Source organism: Nomascus leucogenys, chromosome 8, assembly GCF_006542625.1.
Source record: "Nomascus leucogenys isolate Asia chromosome 8, Asia_NLE_v1, whole genome shotgun sequence".
NCBI lineage: Eukaryota > Metazoa > Chordata > Mammalia > Primates > Hylobatidae > Nomascus > Nomascus leucogenys.
The window spans coordinates 43,986,981-44,010,154 of NC_044388.1; the positions used below are offsets into that span (position 1 = coordinate 43,986,981).

At 39.0% G+C, this 23,174-nt stretch overlaps 1 protein-coding gene across 6 annotated transcripts in view; it reads left to right on the forward strand.

The window, feature by feature from the left end:
• The window catches only part of LOC100607260 (disintegrin and metalloproteinase domain-containing protein 32), a 166,244-nt gene that overhangs the window by 17,680 nt on the left and 125,390 nt on the right, over window positions 1–23,174 (forward strand). For 5 of the 6 annotated variants that reach the window (XM_030817161.1, XM_030817162.1, XM_030817165.1 and 2 more), the window contains exons 2-5: window positions 4,284–4,345; window positions 14,785–14,860; window positions 17,437–17,513; window positions 18,544–18,715. In XM_030817161.1, the coding sequence (XP_030673021.1) occupies window positions 4,284–4,345; window positions 14,785–14,860; window positions 17,437–17,513; window positions 18,544–18,715 (387 nt within the window). The remainder of the gene's footprint in view (window positions 1–4,283; window positions 4,346–14,784; window positions 14,861–17,436; window positions 17,514–18,543; window positions 18,716–23,174) is intronic. The other variant, XM_030817166.1, reaches the window with a different exon arrangement.

The following is a 23,174-nucleotide window of genomic DNA, read 5'->3' on the forward strand; positions in this document are numbered from 1 at the left end:
AATATATCTTAACTATCATGATTTACTTTAGATTAATACTTATTTCTGGTAAAATATACAAACTTTGCTCCAATATAATGGAATTCTTTCTTCTCTGTACTGTTCTTGTCACATTATTACATCCATATTTTTAAAACCCAACTATATATCATCATAATTATTGCTTTTTCACAATGCTATATCTTTTAAAGACATTGAAAGGAGAAATTAGAAAAACTATTAAAGTCTTTTTATGTTAACTCACACATTTACCATTTCTGCTTTTTGAGTTACCATCTGGTGTTATTTCCTATTAGCCTAAATTAATTTCTTCAGTATTTCTTGTAAGACAGGACTTTTATTTCACCATTTTAAAAGCGGATTTTGCTGGATATAAAATTGTTAGTTGATAGATTTTTTTTTCTTTCAGCACTTTTTATGTCTTCACTGCCTTCTGGCCTGCATTATTTCAAATGAACAATCTGCCACTAATTGTATTAATGCAGCTTCCTTGTATGTGATGAGTTTTTTCTTGATATTTTCAAGATTTTCTCTTTATGTTTGACTTTCAACATATTAAATATGATGTATCTTGGTGTATATCTTCTTGTATTTTTTTCTACTTGAGGTTGGCTGAAATTTTAGATGTGTAGACTAATGTTTTCCCTCAAATTTTGAATGGTTTTGGCCATTATTTGTTCAAATATTTTTTTCGGACCATGCTATTGTTTGGATGTTTGTTCTCCCAAACCTCATGTTGAAATTTGACCCCAGTGTTGGAGGTGGGGCCTCATGGGAGGTGTTTGGGTCATGATGTCCCTCATGAATGGCTTGGTGCCATCCTCATGGTAATTAGTGAATTCTTGATCTGTTAGTTGAGACCTGGTGCCTCTCCATCTCTCTTTCTTCCTCTCTCACCATGTGATCTGCTCCCCTTTTCCTTCCACCATGGATGGAAGCTTCTTGAGACTCACATCAGAAGCAGATATTGTTGTCATGTGCAGAGATGTAGTATCTATATGATTTCTTCAACTATAATCAACATCAGTGATGTCTGTGAGTTTCCCAGTGGATTAGGCTATGTTTGTGACTGGGGACTGTGGTGATGCTTTACTGGGGATGGGGAAACCAGGCAAGCCAGTCCACAGTGGTGGCAGTGGCAGGTCAGGTGGATGGGGCCTTGGGCCCTGGGCAGTGTGTGACACCAGCAGTGGCAGTAGCAGTAGTGGGCCAGTCCTCAGGCTGTCTGGTGGTGCATGTGAACACCATTAGGGGTGGCAGTAGGCTGGGTCAGCCAGTTCCCAGGCTCCTGGCTGGTGCACGTGGGTGGGCACTGGTCGGGGTTGTGGCAGACTAGGCGGGCCATTTTCCAGGCTCCTGGGAGGCATGCATGGGCACTGGTGCTGATAGCAGGTGGGGCTGGCCAGATATCAGATCCCCGGATAGTGCATGTAGGCACCAGTGGTGTTGGGTAGCCTGAGCTTGCCCTCAGGCCCAAGGACTGTGTTTGGGCGGGCCAGTCCTCAGGCTTACTGAAGGCCCATGCAATTGTGCTGTGTCCCTGCTGCTAGGAGCGCGTGAGGTTGCTGTCAGTGCTGGCAGCCCCAGGCAGGTGGCTCTCAGGCTCTGGGGAGTGCATGCTTCATCTCCCTTTGTCCAGGGGGCAGCCTTCCCAATGTGCTACATCGCCCCTTCTCTGGGGTGTAGGACATTGTGTGGGCTAGAGTGCTGGGGACCCAGCTCCCCCACTTGTTCCAGCTGACATTGCGCTGCTGCAGCCCTCTGGGTGGACATGGGGGGATGTCAGCAGGGCTCCAGAGCTGTGGAAATGGGGCTGTTGGGTCCCAGGGCAGGATGTAATCTGTTGGGGCTGGGCTTTCAACATGGTGCTGTGCTGCCTCTGCTTGGGTATCGAAGGGTGGGTGGGACTCATTGTGAATTCCCACTCTGAAACAATTCAGTCACCAGGAGTGCAGGTAGGCAGGGTCTGTGAAGGCTCAGGGGCTCTCCTGTGGCTTGTATTGCAGAGCATTCGTGGTGGGACCCTGGACCGTGGAAGATCTCTCGCTTGCTTCTTCCCTGGAATGGGGACTTCCTCCTGGCTCTCAGCCCATCCTGGCTAGGCCAGCTGCTTATTTGCTTCTCTTTCCTTCCAGGCCTCAGAGGTTCCCTGTCACTTCCCTGCTGAATTCTAGTTTTCTCTCCTAGATTCTCTGTTTGACATGTGCTCACTGTTTTGGTACCTCTTTGTTGAGGAGGCAAACACAAATTTATCATTATTGTTTAGTAAATTATCTCATGGCCTCCATTAATCAACTCCTGTACACTCTTTAAAGATCTACCTAAACTTCTCTATATAGTCTGCAAATAAAAGCTATTTCATGATAACTCCTGTAGTGAAAGTACAGCTAAACGAAGTATTATCTGGGACACTAATAATAATTACTAAGTTTTGGGTTTGAGAAAAATATTCATCCAAGAACTGCTTGCACATCAAATCCACCTTAAAAAAAGATAAAGATGGGGCCTGGTGTGGTGGCTCAAGCCTGTAATCCCAGCACTTTGGGAGGCCGAGGTGGGCAGATCACCTGAGGTTGGGAGTTTGAGACCAGCCTGACCAGCATGGAGAAACACTGTCTCTTCTAAAAATACAAGATTAGCCAGGCGTGGTGGCGCATGCCTGTAATCCCAGCTCCTCGGGAGGCTGAGGCAGGAGAATCACTTGAACCCAGGAGGCAGAAGTTGCAGTGAGCTGAGATGGCGCCATTGCACCCCAGCCTGAGCAACAAGAGCGAAACTCCGTCGCAAAAAAAAAAAAAAAAAAAAAGATAAAGATGCTCAAGCATCTGTGTTCAGTTATCACATTCAGATCAGGCTCACTAAGGAGCTAGTGTCGCCAATGCAAATTTAAAAAGTAGGATGCCCTGTTGTTTCAGGATTAGGGTTTTCTTTTTGGTCCTTCTGCCTTATATTTGCCATATGCCTGTTATGCTTCTTTTCTTTTCTCGATTTATGTCTGGTTTTTCTTTTTTAAAAATAAACTTCTGAAAATTTGGAATAATTTTAGATATACAGAAAAATTGCTAAAAGACTACAGAATTCCTATATATACTGTTCACTCAGTTTCCTGTAATGTTAGCTCTTATATAGCCACATGGATACATTATATTTATTAAATGCAAGAAATTAATATTGATACATTACTAGTAAGGAAACTACTTTATTTGGATTTCTGGATTTCAACTAGTTTGTCTTCTACTGTCCAGTTTGTTCCGGGATCCAATCCAGGATACTACCCAGCATGCCCCCGTCCCAGGCTCCTTTGCTCTGTTTCTCAGTCTTTCCTTGAATTTCATGACCTTGACAGTCTGGGGAGGTCAGGTACTTTGTAGAACACCCCTTGATTTGGATTTGTTTGATATTTTCTCATGTTCAGTGAATTTTAGGGAAGATTAACATAGAGATGAGGTGCCCTCCTCATGACACCATATCGTGGGGTACATGATATCAAGTTGAGTTATCACCAATAATGTTAACGATCTGGTTTCATTTCTGACCTAGAAACAACCTGCCTCATTCTTCTTTGATCTGTATGGTACCCTGGTTGCTTCTTATTTTCGGAGATCCTGGAATGCTTATCCTTTTTCTGTGTTTTGATATTTGTGTCCTTTTCATTTCTACATGTTTTAACTAATTTTTTCTCTGTTTCTCTAACTCTTGCTTTTCACGTGTTCCCTTTTGCTGTATAAAATCTCATCACTGAGGTTCACTGACCTACAGATATTCCAACCTATTGTCATTCATATTCTAACTTGAAAATAGTAGAGATAAAATCAAAGACAATGTTAAATTTTGTTCCATAATCTTCTGTTTAAAATATAGGGAACAGGCAATACATCTTAGGGGGTTTTTAAGAAAATGGTTAAATAATTTTTATGATGGACAGAGTAAGCTTCACTGATGTAGAATATCCTCTTATCCCAATGATGCCACCTAAATAGGTATTTTAGTGTAGCACATGACCTATTCATTCATAAGAGGTTACAGGTTAGTTACAGGTAGATTGTTAACCCTATGTAAATCCTTAGACTGGGTTTATTTGTGTGGAAATAGTAAAAATCCATTATAAAATAAGTAAATATTAAATTTTTTGATGTTTTGTTGCAGATTTTAAATCACATGTAGTCTGAGAAATGTAATGAAGATGTTTTAAGCATTGTTTGGAGAGATTAATTGATATAAAACTGTTGTTTTGCTTCTTGTATTAAATTTGTCTTCACTCTCAGTTGTTTTGAATTCTCTAGGAACAAATATCCTATATTATTCCAATAGATGAGAAACTGTACACTGTGCACCTTAAACAAAGGTAAATTTTTATTCTTTAGTTTTGGATTTTATTTTATTTCTATGAAGCTGTTTACTTGCAATAGAAAATGGAGTATGAGAAAAATACAGGGAGTTATTAATTTTTTAAATTGTCTTAAGTAAACAGATGCTCTCCTGTGACTTAATTAAACTTTTGGTTTTAATGTCTCGAGTATTCTTTGGTAAATGGGAGTTAGGACAAAAAACAGGGACTTATCTCCTGAAGACTGATTTATGATATTAAGTTGGCAGGACCAGCAGGACCTATATCATCAGGGCAGATGTCACAAAAATAAGTAAATCTGTAGCTGGTTTATATCAGTTAGGGTTTTATCAGAGAAGTGGGATGACCATGAGGAATATGGGATAGGGATTTAATACAGACCTTAGAGTGTTGCAGAGCTGGCGAATAGTTTATGGAAAATAGTCCTAGCTATATGCCACTCTTCAGGGAATTATTAAATAATTGAAATAATTTTCTATAGGGTTTAATTCTCTGATGCAAACCCAGTTGGGAAAGGCTGGCTTGGAAGTAATTTGCAGCATTCAAGAGGACAGCTTCAGCTAAACTAGTAAAACTAGACTACATGGCATTGGAGAGAGGTGGATTATGAGAAACTAGAGGTAGCAATTATAGACTTTTTCAAAAACATCCCTCAGAGAAAAAAGAGGCTTACATGAATATTTTTGAAGAAAGAGAAAACAAAGTATTTTGGTCGATGGAAAATTTCTTAAGGAGAAGAAAAGAGAGATGAAAGATGTAAACAAGCTGGGCGCGGTGGCTCTCGTCTGTAATCCCAGCACTTAGGGATGCTGCGGCTGGTGGATCAAACTCCTGAGGTCAGGAGTTTGAGACCAGCCTGCCCAACATGGTGAAACCCCGGCTCTACTAAAAAATACAAAAATTAGCCAGGCATGATGGCGTGTGCCTGTAATCCCAGCTACTCGGGAGGCTGAGGCAGGAGAATCACTTGAACCTGGGAGGCAGAGGTTGCAGTGAGCTGAGATGGTGCCACTGCACGCCAGCCTGGGTGACAGAGTGAGACACTGTCTCAAAAAAAAAAAAAAAAAGTGTAAACAAGTGGTTTACTGTGTGTAAGATACTAAATAATTTTCCCAAAGAAAAGGTTAACTTACTCTTTTAGGCAGAAGAGAAAAGAATATGGTGGACGATAATGCAAAGATCTTTGTGAAGAGTATGAAGGAAAGTTAGAGAGCTCACATTGCATTTGAACATCTTACTAAGACTATAAGCAGTGTTGAGAAATTGAGGGACCAGAGCTTGGGAGAGGGATAGGGCATGTGTATATCGTTTTGAGAAATTAACTGCTTAATGATTATGATAGCCTAATGACCATTAGGAAGCTACTGCAAGTAGTTTATATGAAAAATAATGAGAAGCAGAACTATGACTACATAGAGATAGGGAGTTTCCTTTTTGTGTGTGTGTGTGTGTGTTTTTTAGTTCTTTTTTTTTTATTACACTTTAAGTTCTAGGGTACATGTGCACAACGTGCAGGTTTGTTACATAGGTATACATGTGCCATGTTGGTTTGCTGCGCCCATCAACTTGTCATTTACATTAGGTATTTCTCCTAAAGCTATCCCTCCCCCAGCCCCCCACCCTCCAACAGGCCCTGGTGTGTGATGTCCCCTGCCCTGTGTCCATGTGTTCTCATTGTTCAACTCCGACCTATGAGTGAGAACATGTAGTGTTTGGTTTTCTGTCCTTGTGATAGTTTGCTTAGAATGATGGTTTCCAGCTTCATCCATGTCCCTGCAAAGGACATAAACTCATCCTTTTTTATGGCTGCATAGTATTCCATGGTGTATATATGCCATATTTTCTTTATCTATTCTAGCATTGATGGACTTTTGGGTTGGTTCCAAGTCTTTACTATTGTGAATAGTGCCACAATAAACATATGTGTGCATATGCCTTTATCGTAGCATGATTTATACTCCTTTGGGTATATACCAAGTAATGGGATGGCTGGGTCAAATGGTATTTCTAGTTCTAGATCCTTGAGGAATCACCACACTGTCTTCCACAATGGTTGAACTAATTTACACTCCCACCAACAGTGTAAAAGGGTTGCTATTTCTCCATATCCTCTCCAGCATCTGTTGTTTCCTGACTGTTTAAAGATTGCCATTCTAAGTGGCGTGAGATGGTATCTCACTGTGGTTTTCATTTGCATTTCTCTGATGACCAGTGATGATGAGCATTTTTTCGTATGTCTGTTGGCTGCATAAATGTCTTCTTTTGAGAAGTGTCTGTTCATATCCTTTGCCCACTTTTTCATGGGGTTGTTTGCTTTTTTTCTTGTAAATTTGTTTAAGTTATTTGTAGATTCTGGATATTAGCCCTTTGTCAGATGGGTAGATTGCAAAGATTTTCTCCCATTCTGTAGGTTGTCTGTTCACTCTGATGATAGTTTCTTTTGCTGTGCAGAAGCTCTTTAGTTTAGTTAGATTCCATTTGTCTATTTTGGCTTTTGTTGCCATTGCTTTTGGTGTTGTAGTCGTGAAGTCTTTGCCCATGCCTATGTCCTGAATGGTATTGCCTAGGTTTTCTTCTAGGGTTTTTATGGTGTTAGGTCTTACATTTAAGTCTTTAATCCATCCTGAGTTAATTTTTTGTATGGTGTAAGGAAAGGATAGAGTTTCAACTTTCTACATACGGCTAGCCAGCTTTCCCAGCACCATTTATTAAATAGGGAATCCTTTCCCCATTTCTTGTTTTTGTCAGGTTTGTCAAAGATCAGATGGTTGTAGATGTGTGGTGTTATTTCTGAGGCCTCTGTTCTGTTCCATTGGTCTATATCTCTGTTTTGGTACCAGTATCATGCCGTTTTGGTTACTGTAGCCTTGTAGTATAGTTTGAAGTCAGGTAGTGTGATGCCTCCAGCTTTGTTCTTTTTGCTTAGGATTGTCTTGGCAATGCGGGCTCTTTTTTGGTTCCATATGAACTTTAAAGTAGTTTTTTCCAATTCTGTGAAGAAAGTCATTGTAGCTTGATGGGGATGGCATTGCATCTATAAATTACCTTGGGCAGTATGGCCATTTTCACGATATTGATTCTTCCTATCTATGAGCATGGAATGTTCTTCCATTTGTTTGTGTCCTCTTTTATTTCGTTGAAGAGTGGTTTGTAGTTTTCCTTGAAGAGGTCCTTCACATCCCTTGTAAGTTGGATTCCTGGGTATTTTATTCTCTTTGTAGTGGTTGTGAATGGGAGTTCACTCATGATTTGGCTCTCTGTCTGTCATTAGTGTATAGGAATGCTTGTGATTTTCGCACATTGATTTTGTATCCTGAGACTTTGCTGAAGTTACTTATTAGCTTAAGGAGATTTTGGGCTGAGACAATGGGGTTTTCTAAATATACAATCATGTCATCTGCAAACAGGGACAATTTGACTTCCTCATTTCCTAATTGAATGTCCTTTATTTCTTTCTCTTGCCTGATTGCCCTGGCCAGAACTTCCAACAGTATGTTGAATAGGAGTGGTGAGAGAGGGCATCCTTGTCTTGTGCGGGTTTTCAAAGGGAATGCTTCCCGTTTTTGCCCATTCACTATGATATTGGCTGTGGGTTTGTCATAAATAGCTCTTATTATTTTGAGATACGTTCCATCAATACTTAGTTTATTGAGAGTTTTTAGCATGAAGGGCTGTTGAATTTTGTCAAAGGCCTTTTCTGCATCTATTGAGATCATCATGTGGTTTTTATCATTGGTTCTGTTTATATGATGGATTATGTTTATTGATTTGCATATGTTGAACCAGCCTTGCAGCCCAGGGATGAAGCTGAGTTGATCGTGGTGGATAAGCTTTTTGATGTGCTGCTGGATTCTGTTTGCCAGTATTTTATTGAGGATTTTCGCATCGATGTTCATCAGGGATATTGGCCTAAAATTCCCTTTTTTTGTTGTGTCTCTACCAGGCTTTGGTATCAGGATGATGCTGGCCTCATAAAATGAGTCAGGGAGGATTCCCTCTTTTTCTATTGATTGAAATAATTTCATAAGGAATGGTACCAGCTACTCTTTGTACCTCTGGTAGAATTTGGCTATGAATCTGTCTGGTCCTGGACTTTTTTTGGTTGGTAGGCTATTAATTATTGCCTCAATTTCAGAACCTGTTATTGGTCTATTCAGAGATTCAACTTCTTCCTGGTTTAGTCTTGGGAGGGTGCAGGTGTCCAGGAATTTATCCATTTCTTCTAGATTTTCTAGTTTATTTGCATAGAATTTATCCATTTCTTCTAGATTTTCTAGTTTATTTGCATAGAGGTGTTTATAGTATTCTCTGATGTTAGTTTGTATTTCTGTGGGATTGGTGGAGATATCCCCTTTACCACCTTTTTTATTGCATCTATTTGATTCTTCTCTCTTTTCTTCTTTATTAGTCTTGCTAGTGGTCTATCAATTTTGTTGATCTTTTCAAAAAACCAGCTCCTGAATTCATTAATTTTTTGAAGGGATTTTGTGTCTCCATCTCCATCAGTTCTGCTCTGATCTTAGTTATTTCTTGCCTTCTGCTAGCTTTTGAGTTTGTTTGCTCTTGCTTCTCTAGTTCTTTTAATTGTGATGTTAGGGTGTCGATTTTAGATCTTTCCTGCTTTCTCTTGTGGGCATTTAGTGCTATAAATTTCCCTCTACACACTGCTTTAAATGTGTTCCAGAGATTCTGGTACGTTGTGTCTTTGTTCTCATTGGTTTCAAAGAACATCTTTATTTCTCCCTTCATTTCATTATGAACCCAGTAGTCATTCAGGAGCAGATTGTTCAGTTTTCATGTAGTTGTGTGGTTTTGAGTGAGCTTCTTAATCCTGAGTTCTAATTTGATTGCACTGTGGTCTGAGAGACAGTTTGTTGTGATTTCTGTTCTTTTACATTTGCTGAGGAGTGTTTTACTACCAATGATGTGGTCAATTTTAGAGTAAGTGCGATGTGGTGCTGAGAAGAACGTATATACTGTTGATTTGGGGTGGAGAGTTCTGTCGATGTCTATTAGGTCCGCTTTGTCCAGAGCTGAGTTCAAGTCCTGGATATCCTTGTTAACCTTCTGTCTTGATCTGTCTAATATTGACAGTGGGGTGTTAAAGTCTCCCATTATTATTGTGTGGGAGTCTAAGTCTCTTTGTAGGTCTCTAAGGACTTGCTTTATGAATCTGGGTGCTCCTGTATTGGGTGCATATATATTTAGGATAGTTAGCTCTTCTTGTTGAATTGATCCCTTTAATATTATGTAGTGGCCTTCTTTGTCTCTTTTGATCTTTGTTGGTTTAAAGTCTATTTTATCAGAGACTAGGATTGCAACCCCTGCTTTTTCTTTTTTTTTGCTTTCCATTTGCTTGGTAGATCTTCCTCCATCCCTTTATTTTGAGCCTATGTGCATTTTTAAGTGGCGTGTGAGATGGATTTCCTGAATACAGCACACCGATGGGTCTTGACTCTTTAAATCCAATTTGCCAGTCTGTGTCTTTTAATTGGGGCATTTAGTCCATTTACATTTATGGTTAATATTGTTATGTGTCAATTTGATCCTGTCATTATGATGTTAGCTGGTTATTTTTCCCATTAATTGGTGCAGTTTCTTCATAGCATTGATGATGTTTACCATTTGGCATGTTTTTGCATTGGTTGGTACCGGCTGTTCCTTTCCATGTTTAGTGTTTACTTCAGGAGCTCTTGTAAGGCAGGCCTGGTGGTGACAAAATCTCTCAGCATTTGCTTGTCTGTAGAGTATTTTATTTCTCCTTCACGTATGAAGCTCAATTTGGCTGGATATGAGATTCTGGGTTGAAAATTCTTTTCTTTACGAATGTTGAATATTGGCCCCCACTCCCTTCTGGCTTGTAGGGTTTCTGCCGAGAGATCTGCTGTTAGTCTGATGGGCTTCCCTTTGCTGGTAAGCCGACCTTTCCCTCTGTCTGCCCTTAACATTTTTTCCTTCATTTCAACCTTGGTGAATCTGACAATTATGTGTCTTGGGGTTGCTCTTCTTGAGGAATATCTTTGTGGTGTTCTCTGTATTTTCTGAATTTGAATGTTGGCCTGCCTTGCTAGGTTAGGGAAGCTCTCCTGGATAATATCCTGAAGAGTGTTTTCTATCTTGGTTCCATTCTCCCTGTCACTTTCTGGTACACCAATCAAACATATATTTGGTCTTTTCACGTAGTCCCTATATTTCTTGGAGGCTTTGTTAGTTTCTTTTCACTCTTTTTTTCTCTAATCTTGTCTTCTTACTTTATTTCATTAATTTGATCTTTAATCACTGATATGGTTTCTTCCACTTGATCGAATCGGCTATTGAAGCTTGTGCATGCATCATGAAGCTCTCGTGCCATGGTTTTCAGCTCCATCAGGTCATTTAAGGTCTTCTCTACACTGTGTATTCTAGTTAGCCATTCATCTAACCTTTTTTCAAGGTTTTTAGCTTCCTTGCAATGGGTTACAACATGCTCCTTTAGCTTGGAGAAGTTTGTTATTACCGACCTTCTGAAGCCTACTTCTGTTAACTTGTCAAACTCATTCTCTGTCCAATTTTGTTCCCTTGCTGGTGAGGAGCTGTGATTCTTTGGAGGAGAAGAGGCATTCTGTTTTTTTGGAATTTTCAGCTTTTCTGCTCTGGTTTCTCCCCATCTTTGTGGTTTTATCTACCTTTAGTCTTCAATGTTGGTGACCTACAAATGGGGTTTTGGTGTGGATGTCCTTTTTGTTGATGTTGATGCTATTCCTTTCTGTTTGTTAGTTCCTTTTAATAGTCAGACCCCTCAGCTGCAGGTCTGTTGTAGTTTGCTGTAGGTCCACTCCAGACCCTGTTTGCCTGGGTATCACCAGTGGAGGCTGCAGAACAGCAAATATTGCTGCCCGATCCTTCCTCTGGAAGCTTCATCCCAGAGGGGCACCTGCTTGTTTGAGGTGTCTGTCAGCCCCTACTGGGAGGTGTTTCCCCATCAGGCTACATGGGGATCAGGGACCCACTTGAGGAGGCAGTCTGTCTATTCTTGGAGCTCAAACGCTGTGCTAAGAGAACTGCTGCTCTCTTCAGAGCTGTCAGACAGGATGTTTAAGTCTGCAGAAGCTGTCTGCTGCCTTTTGTTCTACTATGCCCTGCCCTCAGAGGTGGAATCTATAAAGGTAGTAGGCCTCGCTGAGCTGTGGTGGGGTCTGCCCAGTTTGTGCTTCCTGGCCACTTTGTTTACACTGTAGGCTATTCAAGCCTCAGTTATGGCAGATGACCCTCCCCCCATTAAGCTGCAGTGTTGCAGGTCAATCTCAGACTGCTGCACTAGCAGTGAGAAAGGCTCCATAGGCATGGGACCTGCTGAGCCAGGCACGGGAGGGTATCTCCTGGTCTTCTGGTTGCTAAGACTGTGGGAAAAGTGCAGTATTTGGTCAGGAGTGTACTGTTTCTCCAGGTACAGTCTGTCACAGCTTCCCTTGGCTAGGAAAGGTAAATCCCCTGACACCTTGTGCTTCCCAGGTGAGATGACACCCCGCCCTGGTTCAGCTTGCCCTCCGTGGGCTGCACCCACTGTCCATCCAGTCCCAGTGAGGTGAACCAGGTACCTCCATTGGAAATGCAGAAATCACCACTCTTGTGTGTTGATCTTGCTAGGAACTGCAGACCAGAGCTGTTCCTATTCTGCCATCTTGGAAGCAAGCCTTCCTTTTTCTGTTTTTGAGAAATGGTGATGTGGCAGAAAAAAGATGTAGTAACAGATTGACTATAGTGGTGGCAGGGATTTGGTAGGGTAGAGGGAGGATGAGAACAGACCTGAGTCAGGTATTATGGCTCCCTGTTGGAGATGCTGGATATGAAGTGCTTGTGGGATATCCCACAGGGGGAAATGTCCTGATGGCAGTTAATTTAGTTTAGAATGGGGGAGAGAAGTGTGAGTATCCACATTCTTTCATGATGTAAATTCTTTGCAAATTAGGCCTAGAAGAGATATACCTTAACACAATAAAGGTCATATATGACAAAGCCATAGCTAACATCATACTCAGTGGTAAAAAGTTGAAAGTTTTTCATCTAATATCAGGAACAAGATTAGGATGCCTATTTTCTTTCACCTCTTCTATTTAACATAGTATTGGAAGTCCTAGCCAGAGCAATTAGGCAAGAACAATGAATAAAAGGCATCCTAATGGAAAAGAGAGATGTTAAATTGTTCCTGTTGTAGGTGACATGATCTTATATGTAGATTACTTATAGAAGACCCTAAAGACTCCACCAAAATTTGTTAGAACCAATAGACAAGTTCAGTGAAGTTGTGGGATATAAAATCAACATACAAAAATCATAGCATTTCTATACATTAATAACAAATTTTCCAGAAATGAAATCAAGAAAACAACCCCGTGTACAATAGCTACAAAAAATAAAATACTTAGGAGTAAGTTAACCAAGGAGGTGAAAAATCTGTATACTGAGAGCTAGAAAACATGATGAAAGGAATTGAGGAAGACACAAATAAATAGAAAGAACATGGATTGGAAGAGTTAATATTGTTAAAATGTCCATACTGTCCAAAATGATCCACAAATTCAATGCAAGCCCTACCAAAATTCCAATGACATTTTTCACAGAAATAGTAAAATTCCTATGGAACCCCAAAAGGCCCTGAATAGCCAAAGCACTACTGAACAAAAAGAACAAAGCTGGTGGCATCACACTACCTGACTTCAAATATATTGCAAAGCTATAATACTCAAAGCAACCTTTTTATATAAGTAGTAAATTAAACCACAGAAATGAACAAGATAAATCTATACAGCTGGGGGTGAATGTTAAAGGTAAGAAAGAGAAACAGCCTAGAATTGAATGCCGTGGAAACATTTAAGGGATGAAAGAAGGATCCAAATAAAGGGACTTAGAAACGTAGAAAGACAGAAGAATCAGGAGGAAGTGGTATCTATCATCGCTGAAGAAGAGATGGTTTCAAGAAGGGGAATGTGGTCCACAGTATGAAGTACTTGAGAGTATTTTATTTATTTATTTTTTTGTTTTATTTATTTTAAAATTATTTTTATTATTTATTTATTTTTGAGACAGGGTCTCTGTCACCCAGGTTGGAAAGCAGTGGTGGGATCTCAGCTCACTGCAGCCTTGAACTCCTGGCTCAAGTGATCCTGTTGCCTCAGCCTCCCAAGTAGCTGGGACCATGTGAGCATACCACCACACCTGGCTAATTTTGGTATTTTTGGTAGAGATGAGGTTTCGCCTTGTTACCCAGGCTGGTCTCGAACTCCTGAGCCCAAAGCAATCCCTCCACCTCGGCCTCCCTAAGTTTTGGGATTACAGGAGTGAGCCACCCCGCCTGGCTGCTTCAGAGCATTTTTACTTGATGTCATACTGTCTTTTGGATTGGACAGTCAGGAGGTCATTAGTAATTTTTGTGAGATCAGTTTGAGTGGAGGCTTTCCAACAGAAGCTAGTGTGGGTGGCCTAATTAAGTGATGGTGGGTTGAAGAGTGAACATGAAGTGAGGAAGCACAACTAAAATAGCATCATGAGTACAGGGATTAATACCAAAGTTGAACTTAGACTGGACGTTTCAGTACATATGCTCAGATGAATATGACCTTTATGCAATACTCTTCCAATTCATTATAAAAGTAATATATGTGCATAGTAATAAAGCTTTAGAAAGAATGTAAGAACAGAAAACTCTTACAATCCAACATCCAGTTTATGTCTATTAAATTTTTTTTTTTTTTTTTTGAGATGGAGTCTTGCTCTGTCTCCCAGGCTGGAGTGCAGTGGTGTGATCTTGACTCACTGCAACCTCTGCCTCTTGGGTTCAAGCAATTCTCCCGCCTCAGCCTCCTGAGTAGCTAGGATTATAGGCACCTGCCACCACACCCGACTAATTTTTGTATTTTTAGTAGAGACGGGGTTTCACCATGTTGGCCAGGCTGGTCTCAAACTCCTGACCTCAGGTGATCTGTCCACCTTGGCCTCCCAAAGTGTTGGGATTACAGGTGTGAGCCACCATGTCCAGCCGTCTTTTACATTTTAGAATGCTCTTCTTTCAGTCTCTTCTTTTCTTCTTAAAAGGAGTCCATTAAGGTAGGAAAACTATTTTGAGTAAATGTATATTGCTTTAAGTAAACATTAAATATATGTCAAAAGAAAATACTACCTTTATATCAGGTTGACAGACATTTTCTCTAAAGATTCAGATAGTAAATGTTTTAGACTTTGAAGGCCATATGTTCTTTGTCAAAACTAGTTAACCTCTCATCTTATAGCATGAAAAGAGCCATGACAATATGTGGGTGAATGGGTGTGTCTGTGTTTCAATAAACCTTTATTTACAAAACAGAGGGTGGGTCAGATTTTGGCTGAGAGTGTTAAGTTTACTGTGTTTTTGTATGTTTCAAAAACAATAATTAAAAAAATTTCCTCTTTTTTATATTCAGATACTTTTTAGCAGATAATTTTATGATTTATTTGTACAATCAAGGATCCATGAATGCTCATTCTTCAGATATTCAGGTAAGATTTAAATTCTGTGTTTTATAGTTTTTAAAAATTTTTTTTACATTAAATAAATGCTTTATTATACAGAAGGCTCTCAGGATTCACAGGGGATATATTTAAGACATTTATTGATTAATGATCAGGGTTTCCTGAAGTTTTGGTAAAGACAAATTAGATTGACTTAGCACCTTTCCCATTGCTAAGAACATAGTCACTATTTTTTTATTTAATTGACGTTTTGTTAAATAAAATATTTATTATTTATTTATATTTTGTTTGTAAGAATATATATTAAATAACAAGAAAAGTGGACACGAATGTTATGAAACACAAATCACAGATCAAAAACTCTTTGTTTTTTTCTTAACTCTTCCTCATCTCATCCGTCATTTATACATCCGTAAATCCTATTGACCCTGCCCTTCAAACTAAGTGTCCAGCATCCACCTTCTTCCTCTGCCTCCATCCACTGAGACCACCCATTTCCAAGTAGACATCATCTCTAGTTTGGATCATTGCCATAATTTCCTGAATAATCTCCCTGCTTCCTCACCTTGTCCATCCCTTCATTTTATTTATTTATCCCTTTATTTTATTCACTTATTTTTGTTTTTATTTGTTTATTTTGCCCAGGCTAGAGTGCAATGGTGCAATCTCGGCTCACTGAAACCTCCACCTCCTGGGTTCAAGCGATTCTCCTGCCTCAGCCTCCCGAGTATTTGGGATTACAGGCATGCACCACCATGCCCAGCTAATTTTCTATCTAAACGCTATCAAGAGATAGGGTTTCACCATGTTGGCCAGGCTTGTCTCGAAACCCTGACCTCAGGTGATCCACCTGCCTTGGCCTCCCAAAGTGCTAGGATTACAGGTGTGAGCCACCGCGCCCAGCCTCAGTCAGTTGTCAACATGGTGACCATATTGATCCTGTTGAGACATAGTCAGATTACCCTGCTTCTCTGCTCAGAACCCTCCATGGATGGCCTCCCACCGCTTACAGAGTGAAAGCCAGAGTCACCTAGTTCCATTTTACCTCTCTGGCCTCATTTCCTGTTATTCTCTACCTCATTCACTTTGTTCCAGCGTTGTTGTTCTACAAATATAGCAGCTATGTTCTCCTTTCAAAGACTTAATACTTTCTATCTCCTGGTATCCAAATGCTTGTTCTTTCCCAACAGACCCATATGTTTTACATCCTCATTTCCTTCAGGTCTTTACTGAAAATCACCCTATTAGTCCTTGACTAACCCCTACTTTAAGTTGGTCTCTTACTCTTAATACTCTATTTCCTTTACCTTTTTTTGCCTTTTTCCCATGGCAGTTATCAATATATGATGTATCATATATATTTTATTTATTTACTTTATTTTCTGTCTCCCCAGTGCAATATAATCATCCCGAGGGCAGGGCTTTTGGTCTGTTTTATTTACTGATGTAACAGCAGTGCCTAGAAAAGTGCCTAGCACATACTTGGAATATAATAAAAATTTGCTGAAAAATTAGATATGTTGCTTCACTTACATTGGATGGGATCATCATTTTGCTTTATTGCTCCCTTTTCCTTCCCTTAATTCCATCATAAAGCAGTGTGTTAATAAGAAATCTTAACTTTATAATAAAATTTATAGCACCATTGAATATTGGAAATTATATAATTTTCACATCTGTGACAATGTTTGTGACTCTGTGTGTCTCTAGCTTGATTGTACTGTGCTCAGAGACCAACTCTATACAATTTAATTCCTTTGTAATCTGTTGTGTCCTGCTTTATGGCCTGGAGTATGGTTTCTATTTTATAGATGTTCCATGAGTGTTTAGAAAGCATATATTCTAAAGTTTTTAGGTATAGTATTTTGCATATGTTAACTAGGTCATACTAACCACGTTGTCCAAACCTTCTGTAGATTCTGAACACTTGATCTATCAGTTACTAAGAGAAATTAACTTTAAAAAACTTTTTTATAACTGTAGATTTTTAAATTTTTACTATTCTTTCAATTGTGACTTTATATATTTTGAAGCTGTGTTATTAAGTGAATGCCAATTTGGAATATTTGTGTCTTCCTGGCAAATTGAAATGCTTATCATTACCAAATGTCCCTGTTTATCTCTAGTAATGTTTCTGGCCTTAAAGCCCACATTTCCTCTCTTAGTGCAAATTCAGAATGATCCTTTTGGTTTGTGTTGGCATCTAGCCCTTCAATCTTTCTGTGTCATTGCATTTTTATGACTCTTTTTTAGCATCATATTAATTGAGTTTTTAAAGAAATCCAGATTCATCATCTTTGTCTTTTAATTGAGGATCTAAATTTATGTACTGGAAGATATTTTTACCTAAAACATGAGACAACATTTTGGAAGCAGGGTGTAAAATAGTAATCTCAAGTCATAATCTATTATAAAGTGTAGTTAACATAGTGTAAGTGGCAATTATGGGGAGATTTTTTTTCTGAATTTCACTTTACTTGTACTGATATAAATCACGGAGCCTGTGAAAAATATTCAGAAGGTTCTATCAAGTATAGAAGTAGGAAATCACTAGAAAGTTTTGTTACTTCCTAAGTAACTACTTTACTTTTTTTCTTTCCTAGACTCAATGCTACTATCAAGGAAATATTGAAGGATATCCAGATTCCATGGTCACACTCAGCACGTGCTCTGGACTGAGGTTGTTTTCTATTGTTGATTACAGAACACCTTAGTTATGATATTTGGCTGCAGTGAATTCGTTCTCTTTGTGTTAAGTGTGGGGCTGAAGGAGGATTCCTATGTGGAGATTATTTAATGATATCCCCCTCTGAACATGTTTCCAATTCTCTTATTTCTCCTCACTTTCCTCAGTGACCAGAGACATTTCTAACCTTTCCAAAGGCTTAGATTTCCTAGTCACCTTGCTCTATGTCTTATGTTTCCTTAATCACAGAAAAGACAATTGAACATGTTTGACTACAAGTGTTGTAGGAGCTAAGTTTAGGACAGCTCAGTCACTGTCTTGGACAACAGGGAAATTAATCACTGTAATGCTGTATACTTGCACACTTAGCAATTGATTAGGTAATTTCTGTTGCTTTTATAACTATAAAAAAGTGAAATGGAGAGCTGGTTTTGTAGATTAGGGAAATCTTTTGTCTTCTCAGAGTCATCTCTAAGACAGGTTTGGGTGAAAATACTAGACTGAAAATGTATTTATGTTACCCACCATGTGTTTTAATGTTGGAGATATGAAGATAAACAAGAGATGCTTTTTCTCAAGGAAATCATCTTCAGACTGAGGAGGCAAATTATATATAAACAAATAATTTTTAATACTCATAAAAATACTCATTTTTCTAATGATATTATTATCTTGAGCTCTTCAAGAATTATTGGGTTTCCTCCTTAGGGCTTAGGGAGTTTTCCATTCTGAGACACTGACTTGGAAAACAATAGAATTACTCAATTACTGTTATGCTATATACTTGTGCACCTAGCAATTGATTAAGTAACTTCTGCTGCTCTTACAACTATACAAAAACAAAATAGAAAATGGGTTTTGTGGATTTGGGAAATCTTTTGTCTCTTCAGAGTCAACTCTAAGACAGAATTCAGATCAAAATACTGGACTCAAAATGTTTTATTTTTTTTCTTTTGGATTTTGTCAGAAATTCATTATATAGATTTGATTAAAAACACTTAAAATTGTATTCATAATTTCCCAGAGGAATACTGCAATTTGAAAATGTTTCTTATGGAATTGAGCCTCTGGAATCTGCAGTTGAATTTCAGCATGTTCTTTACAAATTAAAGAATGAAGACAATGATACTGCAATTTTTATTGACAGAAGCCTGGAAGAACAACCAATGGATGACAACATTTTTATAAGTAAAAAAGTGAGTTGTATATGTTTTATTACTACTTTTAAAGCAGTTATTACTTCCATTTAATTTATTTAAAAAATAAATTTATGAGCCCACTGTAGAATTGTAGCAAATATCCTTTCCTTGTGAACATCTTCTTTTTTTTTTTTTTTTTTTTTTTTTCTCACTCTGTCACTCAGGTTGGAGTGCAGTGGACTGATCATGGCTTGCTGCAGCCTCTGCCTTCTGGGCTCAAGCAACCCTCCCACCTCAATCTCCTGAGTAGCTGGGACCACAGACATGTACCACCACACCAGACTAATTTTTTTGTAGAGGCAGAGTCTCACCATGTTGGTCTCAAACTCCTAGGTTCAAATGATCCACCCGCCTCAATCTCCCAAAATGTTGAGATTACAGGCATGAGCCACCGTGCCTGGCTGTTCATCTTTCTGTTACCTAACAATTTCCTTGAAACCGTACTTTTTATGATCCACTTTATTTTTGTTCTTATTTTGCTTGTTACATTCTTACTACTTTCCAAAAATTCCCTCTTATATATGCAATATAAACTTTAAAAACTCAGTCCCTGCTTTTGCTCCTACATTCCTGGAAGTTACTCAATAAAGTCAATAATTTTAAAGGTTATATTCATGACCAAGGAGTCAGCATTAATTAAATCATAGATAAAATGTCATAAGCAGAATTGCCGGTTATGGTCATGTAAATTGTTCAGTGAACACACTATGTAACTGCATGTGTTGGTGCTTACACAAGCAATTGTGAAAGAGAAAATTTTTATGCCAAGTAACATTGGCGTAAGTATGCATAGTTTATACAAGAGTACGTGGCAGTATTCATTGTTTCCAGTATACGCTCTCCCTGTTTTTTGTTAGTAAAGAAAAAAACACCAGGCCAGGCATGGTGGCTCATGCCTGTAATCCCGGCACTTTGGGAGCCCAAGGTGGGTGGATCACCTGAGGTCAGGAGTTCAAGACCAGCCTTGCCAACATGCCGAAACCCTGTCTCCACTAAAAACACAAAAATTAGTCAGGCGTGGTGGCAGATGCCTGTAATCCCAGCTACTTGAGAGGCTGAGGCCAAAGAATTGCTTGAACCTGAGAGGTGGAGGTTGCAGTGAGCCGAGATCACACCACTGCACTCCAGCCTGGGCGGACCATCTCAAAAAAAAAAAAAAAAAAAAAAAAAAGAAAGAAAAAGAATAAAACACCAAACCTCAGAATTTAGCTGGGCGTATAAACAAAGACTATATTTCTCAACCTCCTTTACCTCTAGGTAGGGCCATGTGATAAAATTATGGCCAATGACATGCGAGCAAGCATAATATGTGTTACTTCTGGCTTGAATATTAAAAGGAGGGGTTTTATCTTCTTTCCCTTTTCTGCTGGGTGGAGTGTGGACATACTGACATATCATAGTCCACAAGGATGAGGCTGATGCCATACAGGTAGCAGAGAAACAAGGTAAAATGAGCCTTGCTTTTGAAGAATTTTCAGAATGGAACTACCATACCTCTTCACAAATTGATGTGAGAGAGAAATAGACTCTAAGTTTGCTTAATTCACTATTATTTTCTGTCTCTGTGTAGACGGCAATCCTATATCTTAAATAATACAGGGTCCAAATGAGAGTGCAGCACCAGAGTTTTCAATGCTAGCAAATATATGTGTATAATTTCAAATAATGTTTGTGAACTAGATGCTGAGTTTTTTTTTATTGCTTTGTAAAAATTTCTAATTTACAATGACTGAGATGACCCAGTGTAGCGAACCATGTCGGTGCCCTGCCCAGATCCCCTCAGATTCCTTTCTAGTATATTTTTGTGGGGGTGGTGCAGGAGGGTGGGACACCATGTCTTTGTTTATGCCTTTGCTTTGAACATGTGCCACTTGTAACTCTTTTTTATGTGGGCTGCCCTTCAGCCAACTGAAACTGCTTTGCCCAGATGGCAAGGTAAATATAAGTACTGGAGATTTACATTTCCCCAGGGTGGTCCTTAGCCGGCACCTCACCAGTGTGGGCAAGGGTGAGCTCGGCTTCTTGTTACAGGTCAGGACAACTCTGTAGCACAACTTACACACCAGATTTTCTCTGTGGGACTGTGTCTGAGAGCACACTCTTGTGTGGATTCCTCCTGATCCTAATCCTGCTTCTCCCACTCGTTAGCTGGTCTCTCCTGGGAGAACTTCCTTAGTAAATTATCCACATATAAATTCTGTCTCAGATTTGTCTTCGGGTTTACTTCGAAAATCAGGAAGTTTTCACATACTTATTTTACAATGAAGTGATAATTACTACAATAAAGTTATTTGAGCACATATGTCAGCCAAATTGCATTTGTATGTATCATTTGGAAAGTGGCATGATCTGGAAAGCTGGGAAGCTCTGGATCCCCACAGATATCATCGTTTGTCTGGACAAGTGTTGGAGGAAAGAAAAACAGCCAAGTAAAAGACAAACAGAAAGTTATATATATATATATATATATATATATAAAATTATACTTTAAGTTCTGGGGTACATGTGCAGAACATGCAGGTTTGTTACATAGGTATACACGTGCCATGGTGGTTTGCTGCACCTATCAACCCATCATCTACATTAGGTATTTCTCCTGGTGCTATCCCTCCCCTACCCCCCATCTCCCTGACAGGCCCCAGTGTGTGATGTTCCCCTCCCTGTGTCCATGTGTTCTCATTGTTCATCTCCCACTTATGAATGAGAACATGTGTTGTGTGGTTTTCTGTTCTTGTGTTAGTTTGCTGAGAATTATGGTTTCCAGATTTATCCATGTCCCTGCAAAGGACACGAACTCATCGTTTTTTATGGCTGCATAGTATTCCGTGGTGTACATGTGCCACATTTTCTTTATCCAGTCTATCATTGATGGGCATTTGGGTTGGTTCCAAGTCTTTGCTATTGTGAACAATGCTGCAATAAACATATGCGTGCATGTGTCTTTACAGTAGAATGATTTATAATCCTTTGGGTATATACCCAGTAATAGGATTGCTGAGTCAAATGGTATTTTTGGTTCTAGATCCTTGAGGAATTGTCACACTGTCTTTCACAATGGTTGAACTAATTTACACTCCCACCAACAGTGTAAAAGCGTTCCTATTTCTCCACATCCTTTCTAGCATGTGTTGTTTCCTGACTTTTTAATGATTGCCATTCTAACTGGCATGAGATGGTATCTCATTGTGGTTTTGATTTGCATTTCTCTTAATGACCAGGGATGATGAGCTTTTTTTTCTTATGTTTGTTGGTTGCATAAATGTCTTCTTTTGAGAAGAGAAGTGTCTCTTCAAACCCTTCACCCACTTTTTGATGGGGTTGTTTTTTTTTCTTGTAAATTTGTTCAAGTTCTTTGTAGATTCTGGATATTAGCCCTTTGTCAGATGGGTAGATTGCAAAAATTTTCTCCCATTCTGATTATCTCAATAGATGCAGAAAAGGCCTTTGATAAAATTCAACACTCCTTCATGCTAAAAGCACTCAATAAACTAGGTATTGATTGAACGTATCTCAAAATAATAAGAGCTATTTATGACAAACCCACAGCCAATATCATACTGAATGGGCAAAAACTGGAAGCATTCTCTTTGAAAACTGGCACAAGACAAAGATGCCCTCTGGCATCACTCCTGTTCAACATAGTATTGGAAATTCCAGCCAGGGCAATTAGACAAGAGAAAGAAATAAAGGATATTCGAATTGGAAGAGAGGAAATCAAATTGTCCTCGTATGCTTTCTTAGTTGCTGCATGTCATTGTAATTTATGGTAATCTGTGTCAAGAATTTCAATAGCCTGGATGGATGCATAGAGCAAAGTGGCAATAATGGTAGTAACAGAGGCAGTAGAGCTCTCCCTTTATGTGACAATAGCATGACATTGAGAGAGGCCAAACGTGAGGCTTCCTGAACTGAGAGACTCAAGATGTAGTTGCTTATACCAGTAAAAGAGTCAATGGATGGATTAATTTCTGAAGTAGCAGGGTTTTCCTTGATGTGCAGAAGCAAGATGACACGATAAATATAAAGAGCAGTGTGGCAGTAGATTCTGGAAAAGAGATGTCTAAGCCGTACAGAGCACCAGTTGTGGATCTCGACTCACTGCAACCTCTGCCTCCTGGGCTCAATAAAGACTTAATTTGACATTTGCTAATTGTTTTCTATATGTCTTATATCTTTTTTGTCTCAATTTCTCTATTACTGCCTTCTTTTGTTTAGTTGATTTTTTTTCTAGTATGTCATTTTGATTCCCTTCTCATTTATTTTTCTTTATGTAATTTTGGTTATTTTCTTAGTGATTACTCTGGATATTACAATAACAAATTTATAACAATCATAGTTTGAATTAATACCAACTTGGCCTCTATAGTATACAAAACGCTGCTTCTATACAGCTTTGTCTTCTTTATGTTTTTATTATCACAAATTATCTAACAACATGAAGCTATGTTAATGATAA